The sequence below is a fragment of the Zea mays genome, chromosome 8 (genome assembly GCF_902167145.1).
Source record: "Zea mays cultivar B73 chromosome 8, Zm-B73-REFERENCE-NAM-5.0, whole genome shotgun sequence".
Taxonomy (NCBI): Eukaryota; Viridiplantae; Streptophyta; class Magnoliopsida; order Poales; family Poaceae; genus Zea; species Zea mays.
In genome coordinates this window covers 5536600-5544444 of record NC_050103.1, presented here as the reverse complement: position 1 = coordinate 5544444, position 7845 = coordinate 5536600, and the positions used below count along the sequence as shown (strand labels likewise).

General features: G+C 40.9%; 1 protein-coding gene across 3 annotated transcripts; it reads left to right on the top strand.

Annotated features, from left to right (window-relative positions):
* Positions 1 to 1127: 1127 nt before the first annotated feature.
* On the top strand, positions 1128 to 7845 carry LOC100382335 (uncharacterized). 3 transcript variants are annotated; one of them, NM_001175083.2, is made up of 3 exons: positions 1128 to 1500; positions 1610 to 1715; positions 7439 to 7845. In NM_001175083.2, exons 1-3 carry the CDS (start codon positions 1321 to 1323, stop codon positions 7519 to 7521), a joined length of 369 nt encoding a protein of 122 aa, NP_001168554.1. In that variant the 5' UTR covers positions 1128 to 1320; the 3' UTR covers positions 7522 to 7845. The 3 variants fall into 3 exon arrangements, with proteins under 3 accessions (NP_001168554.1, NP_001388182.1, NP_001388183.1); NM_001401254.1 differs by lacking the exon at positions 7439 to 7845 and adding an exon at positions 2757 to 2853 and having other exon boundaries at positions 1211 to 1500; NM_001401253.1 differs by lacking the exon at positions 7439 to 7845 and having other exon boundaries at positions 1194 to 1500; positions 1610 to 2165.

The window sequence follows — 7845 nt, the reverse complement described above, 5'->3', positions numbered from 1 at the left end:
GCAACACAGAAAATGTTAAACATTAAGATCCTTCGTCCTTCGAAGCATTATTTCCCTTAGGATATAACGATCTCCGGACGAAGGTCATGAAGGATCAACCTTCATCATTACAATATCCATTAGTAAAAGACGAAGCATATGAAACATAAAAGATAGCGTGAATAATCATATAACATTATTCATTCGACTTTATTAACTCATCATAAAGAAATAGAAACAATATTGGATTATAAATGTACCTTCGGCTTGGAAGGAGATGAAAATACAAGTGTGACGCAAAAGCAAATGCCAAGTCAGCGTAAACAGTACGGGAGTACTGTTCACCTATTTATAGGCACGGGGTACAACCCATACAAAATTACATACATGCCCTTTACATTTGGTGATAATTCTATAGCATTCTATCGAGGTCTAAATGGCCTTTTCATCTTTAAGTCGGTTTCCCTTTTCTGCGAACATGCCGAAGCTTTCCTGCTTCACAGCTTCGGCACTGTGTCAACCTTCGTATCTTTTGAGCTTCTCCCTTTCTGATTCAAGTCCGAAGATACCTGTTCACACATTATACTCCAGAAACATTGTTAAATCATGTTTTTGAGGACCTTCGGAAGCCGAAGGCCCCCAACAATTATATTTGTATAGACCAATTTAATACAGACACAGTTAATCAATCATTAGTTTGACTTATAGGCCATAGACACCACACATACAACATGTTTATCAATTGTTACATAAATGATAGGCATAAAGTTTCATTTTACTGAAATGTGATATATTGTTTAGCTCGTGAGATGGCTCATTAACAAATTGAGCTAGCTGATTAACGAACCAAACTAAGATATCAGCTTAACTCGTGAAAAAATTAAAACGAGACAAACTGACTACGAAACGAGCGAGTCAATGAGCTACAAGCATTTCGTCTAACTCTATTCTCATTCACCTTCTCTTGTCACATCCCCTGTCTAAGAATGCGAATTTGCTTTTCTTAAAAACTGAAACGATTGAAACTGTTCTATTTAGGCTGTCTCCAGTAAGACACTCTATAACCTACTGTACGCTAAATACAGTGATCAAAACGTCTCCGAACGGTTGGCTAAAATAGCGGACGGTACTCGTGGACCCTATTGCCCACGGCCACCAGACCACCACGACGCTCTCAGCTTCACCTTCTCTTCAGTCTTGTCTGCTAGACTGTCGACAGATTCCGCTCCAACGCGCACCTGCAGTCCCGCACGCCCTCGCCCACCGTCGCCTTTCAAAAAGCTGGAGGATTCTCGAGAGGGAGAAGCGCGCCTGGCAGCTCCGTTCCATCCGCCCCCACGAATGTCCGACGAGGCCAGGCGCGGGCCCGCGGGCGCCGCGCAGGCGATGCTCCGGGCCTCCTCCGAGGACCGCAAGCCGGTGGGCGCTGGGTCCCCGGCGGCGGTTGCGCACAAGATCCAGCTCAAGAGCGCCGATATGAAGGAGGAGATGCGGCAGGACGCCTTCGAAATTGCCCGCATCGTAAGAACCTCTCGCTCTCGCTCTGCCTTCTTCATGCGATCGATTCCCCCTTGTTGACGGGTTGTTCGTTATAATTTTAAGATTTTTTTTTCTGTCGATTGCTTCTCAGGCGTTCGATAAGCACAGCATGGAGAAGGACATCGCTGAGTACATAAAGAAGGAGTTCGACAAGAACCACGGCCCAACCTGGCACTGCATCGTCGGCCGCAACTTCGGTATTGCTCTTTTTCAAACCCCTTTTGGGAACCCTCCTTAATTAGTACTGAATGATTTCGCCAGTTGTGGTCGGGGTCGGGTGTCTAGTCTGATATGCTTGCGTCGTTGATTATTCTGTGGTCGATTTCATTCGCGCTAGCTCATAGAGGTTCGCACATGATTGATAGATTGGACCTTGTAGAATAGTGTTTATGCTGTCAATAGAAGCCACAGAAACTCTTTTTTTTTCCTAAAACATATTAAAAAGGAAATGAACTTGGGAAAGTGGAGAAGTCGAAATGGTTACCAATCAAGTTTTAAGTTATACTTCAAATTCGAAGAGAATGTTTTGATGATTATGATCTATATACTTAGTCCAGTAGAGCCCCCATACAGCTCTGAATGAAGTATAGTTTTAGCCTTTCAGGGAGTGTGGTCAGGCATGCATGACCGTGTCTAGTTACTCTATTGTGAGCTTTACCTCGTTGCTTCTGGCTTGGCTTAAATTTTGAATTTTACTCTTGGTATCAACAAATCCAACTTAGCAAGCTATTGCTCAATTTACTGCATTTTTAATTGACATATTTCAACTTTCTATTCACTTTTTCTTGTATAAATCTAACTACCTAAACTATTTGGTATGTACTTTACTTTGGTACCTTATTAGCTTGAAGTTACCCTACTATATCTGTAATCAGATGTATAGATGAAATGATATGACATTTTATTTGTACTCCCAAATCCCAATTGACTGGGTATGCCATGTCACTTGTCCCCCCAATATTTTGAAGTGTACTGTTATCTCAAAGAATCCATGTGGCATGCCACATCATTTAACAAAAATAGACCAGCAATTTCTGTGCACGAGGGAAGTTTAACAACTTCTACTGCAATTGGCAAGGCCAAGTTGTGAACATTTTATGTTGGTCCGACAAACGGCTAGACTTTTCCATCAACAGAAAAGGCCACGTCTTCTCCTAAAGCTTGATATTACTAAAGCTTTTGATTCGGTTTCTTGGCCTTTCCTCATCGAAGTTATGAAGTATCTTGGCTTTGGACAGATTTGGAGGGACATCATTTGTGGGCTTCTTTCCTCCTCTAGCACTCAGGTGCTTCTGAATGGCATTCCAGGAGGACATATTGAACATAGAAGAGGACTCCGACAAGGGGATCCTCTCTCCCCCATGCTCTTTATTCTAGTTATGGATGTTCTTGGTCTACTATTTTCTAGAGCTGAGCATGCATGTCTGCTCTTGGATCTTTCCCCCAGAAAACCTCTGCATCGGGTATCTATGTATGCAGATGATGTGGCACTTTTCTTACACCCTTCGGTAGCGGATATTGCTATAACTCTAGATATCTTACATCTATTTGGGGAAGCTTCAGGTCTCCGCAACAACAATCAAAAGTCTAATGTTTATCCCATTCAGTGTGGGGGTGTGGAGCTGGAAATGGTTCAGGATCTTCTCCCTTGTGGCATCTCAACCTTTCCGTGTAAATACCTGGGGCTGCCTTTGTCCCTGAAAAATCTCACCAAGGATCAGGTGCAGCCTATTGTGGATAGAATTGCTGATCAACTACCGGGCTGGAAAGCAGATTTGATGACAAGAGCATGCCGTAAAGTGCAAGTTCAGCATGTGCTTACCGGAATGCTTATTTATCTTGCTATGGCAGTAAATATTCCCCCTTGGGCTATCAAGGCCATTGACAAAATTAGAAGAGGTTTCCTTTGGAGAGGGCGCAAAGAGGCCAGAGGTGGTCACTGCCTGGTGGCCTAGGGCAGAGTCTGTAGACCCCTACAGCTGGGCGGTCTTGGCATTTCTAGTCTTAAAGAACTTATCTGGGCCCTACACATGAGATGGCTTTGGCTCCAAAAGACTGAGCCTAACCGACCTTGGTGCAGCCTTCCTATCCAGGTTCCAGATAAAGCAAGGGCTTTCTTCTCGACGGTGTTGACTTCAAAGGTTGGTAATGGGGCTGTTCTGGACTGATAAATGGATTCATGAGCAGAAAATTGCAGATTTGGTTCCTAGATTATTTGATATTATTCCGAAAAAAATCACTAACAGAAGGACAGTTCAGGAAGCATTGACAGATAGAAGATGGATTGCTGATATCACAGGATCACTTTCGGTGGGAGTATTATTGGATTATCTTCATCTTTGGAATTTGATTTCAGAATTTGAGCTGCTGCCAGACATAGAAGATAAACATAATTTTAATATTGCTGCAAGTGGGACTTATTCTGCTAAGGCTGCATATGATGGGTTGTTCACCGGGTCTGTGCATTTCGGTCACTATGAAAGAGTTTGGAAAACTTGGGCCCCCTCTAAATGCCACTTCTTCCTCTGGCTAACGGTGCTAAATAGATGTTGGACAGCAGATAGGTTGGCAAAGAGAGGACTTGATCATCCGGAGAAATGTCCACTTTGTGACCAAGAGTCCGAAACTTTGGATCACATTTTGGTTTCTTGTGTTTTTGCGAGAGAATTCTGGTTCCGGCTGATGTGCAATTTCAGACTACACAATCTGGCTCCTACACTTAGTACAATGTCTTTTACGGGTTGGTGGGAGATGATTGACAATGGCTCTGGAGATACGATTATGAGGGGTGTCAACTCCCTTATTGCCTTGGGGGCCTGGATTATTTGAAATCATCGGAATCGAATTGTCTTCGATGGAATCTCCCCTAGTGTTTCTGCAGCTCTTTGTCAGGTAAGGGAGGAACAACAGTTGTGGGAAATGGCAGGAGCTAAGGGTCTCTCCTTTCTTGCCACAACCATCCGGGGCACCTAGCTGCCTGTTTTATCGCTGAAGGGCTGTAATTGTTTATCAGGAATTGTTTGTTTTTGTTTTTTTCTTTTCTTTGGTTTTTTTATCCCCTTAGGGGATGTCTTTTGTACTGGGGTCTATTTTGGACCCTCTTTTCCTTCTACTTAATATAATGATGCGCAGCTCTCCTGCGCTTTCGAGAAAAAAGACTGAAATTTCTAAGAGAACAATTTCTAGACTGAAAAAATACTTTGAACAATGAAACAATCGTTTATCTCTCTGTTTATTGTTTTAATGTGGGTCTAAGTTCTTATGAGCAGAACTTTGCTGTCCATGTTTGTATATTTTTTCTACCGAATGTTCTATTTTGGACTTACCGTAGTAATCCCTTTTCTCTAAATTTACTTTGATTTTCTTATTATTTGTATTTATAAGGCAGCCTATTTTATGATTGGAGGTCATGTCAGACATATGTTAAGACTTTGAGATCTGCGAAATTCTGCCTGCTATGCCATGTCACATGTATTCATATTCTTCTATAGGCAATATATGTGTGTATGTATGTAGCATTCAGTTGTTTATAACTTGCTGATTTTCTTTTCCATCCTAGTTTCCTCTCAGTCATGGTAACATTTTTTTTATTATTGTAAAAGCATGCCTAGATACCTAGTAGGGCCTTCCACTGCAACTTGTATGTCGTCAGGGGCGGAGCCAATGGGGGCCCGGCAGGGGCCATGGCCCCTCCCAAGGCTGTGACATACAAGAGACTATATATAGTCTAAAATATATATACTCTAAATTTTATGCACCACAATTAATCAAAGGTTTAATATAGTGGTTTATTATACATGATCCATAACTATGTTGTAGTATATCAATCAAAGTCTAAAAGAGACAAAGAATATAAGATAAAATATTTGTTGAATGACCAATCGATGCATGAAACGTCAAACTTAATTTGCTTGCAGACGTTGATATCTGAACCTCATCCTTTTATGATTCATTCTATCGTGTGGCAAGGCCACTGCCGATTGCCGTTGACCACTTGACTTGCCTCTGCCATAGCCCCACAACCAAAGTCCAAAGAAGATGATCACGCGAAGCAGTAGAATGAGCTAGCAACTTATATACATACTACATTAGATATCATGGATAATAAAATCTACAAATTTCAACTGAAGTTGTCACCTGATAGTTGGCGTACACGACAAATTTGACATGTACCTGCGTAGGTTGATGAATTTTCATGGATCCCCGAGGCTAGTTGGATTTTTGAATTCTCTCAAAATTTTGTTAGCCGTCTCATGAATACTAGAGTCATTATATAAAAGTTGAATCTCATTAGTCGGATATTCATCGTTATATCGTCTTTATTTTTTGGTATTGTTCTTGCATCGCAACTTTAGTTCAATATATCAATTAGCTAAAAAATAGACTCATGGACTAAGATAAATATAAAGATCTAGAATTCTTATTGCATAACGAGTGCTTAACATTGGTAACATTATATAATATTTTTTTTATCATATAGTATTAATGAATTGGTCGGCCCCCCTTATATCGCAATTCTAGCTCCGCCCCTGTATGTCGTGTAAAGCAAATAGAACATATCATGTTATGAACCATAGTTCATCAATGGTAAAAACAGGAAGATAGCCAGGCGGAGTCAACTTAGACAGAGACCAGATTATGGATTGGAAATGGATTTATGTACTTCATCCTTGATTGATTCTCGTGTGTTGCTGGCTGCTTTTAATGGGCAAGTCACATCGTAAAAAAACTCACCTAGCTTAGTATCTAAGCAACCTGATCCTAATAACCCATATCTAATCCTATTCCATGTGATAAGGGCGGGGATGACATCCTGACTGACCATAACATATCACTTCTCCCTCCCCGAGCCATCATCAGAAATCATGTTTGTTTTCGCTCCGTACCAGCAGCTGCTAGTGACATCTGATTGTGCCAGCGTACTTCCCATGATTGGATTAGTGCCAAATGTTACCCATTCTCATGAGTGTTGCTGCTCGAGCAAGGCTGGAAAGATTGAAACAAAGGAAAATATGAATGCCCTCTTAACTGAAAAGATGTTTTAACACTGAAAGTAGTGGGGATATTTGACAGATTTTCTTGATTGGTGGCATAGAAAAAAAAGGGATGTTTTGCAGTATTAGAATTCCCAACCTTTTTTGTTATTAACTATTTCTGTTGTATCCATTTTCTCTCTCAATTTGGCCACCATTTATTATCCTGAGTTACAGCAAACGCTTCCGTTTTCTTTTATGAATAAAAAAAAGGAGGGCCGACAAGTACAGATAATGACATACACTCACAACTGACTCATGCTGTATTCTGTGACCATTTATTTATCATTTGTTATATTTTTTTATGATTGTAAAATTTTTGATAATTGGATAGGATATTTGAATTTAACTCCAACTTTATCAAGTTTGTATTACAATAGTTAGAAGTTGCTGGCCAAATTATTGGTCAAAGATTGTGAAATTTGAATATTGATATGCATGCGTGCCTTATAAACTGGGCCGGAGGGAGTATTAGGATATAACTAAGAAATCTTATCTTTAATTGCTTCTCGTAGTTCAGAGAGTGTTAAGATCCATAGGGTGACAGACACGGTATATATCCTCTTCTGTCTTTGGTTAGACGTTCATCTTTTATCTTGTTTACAATGGCCAGTGCTGCTGGAGTTTCTGTGTCAAATTGTTTTGATTTGTTAACCCACATCGAAAACATCTAGATCCTTTAGTTTCAGTGTATCTCTGTTATGAGACCATCCAAACAAGCCCTATCCTCCTAGAATGCCACATGCGTTATATTGGGAATGAAAAAGTGAGCTTAAAGAATAGCATGAGGATTAAAATTCCCTTACAAACCCATTCCGTTTATTCATGATATACATATTGAATGTCAACAATTTTGCTAAGCATTTTTTTATTTGTTCTTGATGCAGGTTCATACGTGACGCACGAGACAAACTACTTTGTATATTTCTACATCGACTCTAAAGCTGTCTTGCTATTCAAGTCTGGGTGATTGCTCGCAGCCGACGCAATCAACCTTGCACGCCTACGTTCCATTGCTCCCATGTATGCACCGCACCCTTCCCCCCAGGCCCAGGGTCGTCTGCAGCCAAGCTGGAAGCCGGTAATCTTAATGAGCCTGCATGTTGATGTATATCAGCAACGGATTATTCTTCGTATGCCCACTAGTGTGAGATCAGATTGCATCTTACTTATGTCTGATATATCTAGGTTAGGTGTTGTGAGTACATTGTCTTGTTGCAATATGATTGCCGGACAACTGGACGAACTGCCTCTCGTCTGTTTGTGATTATCTCAATAGAAGCGTCCTTGCTCA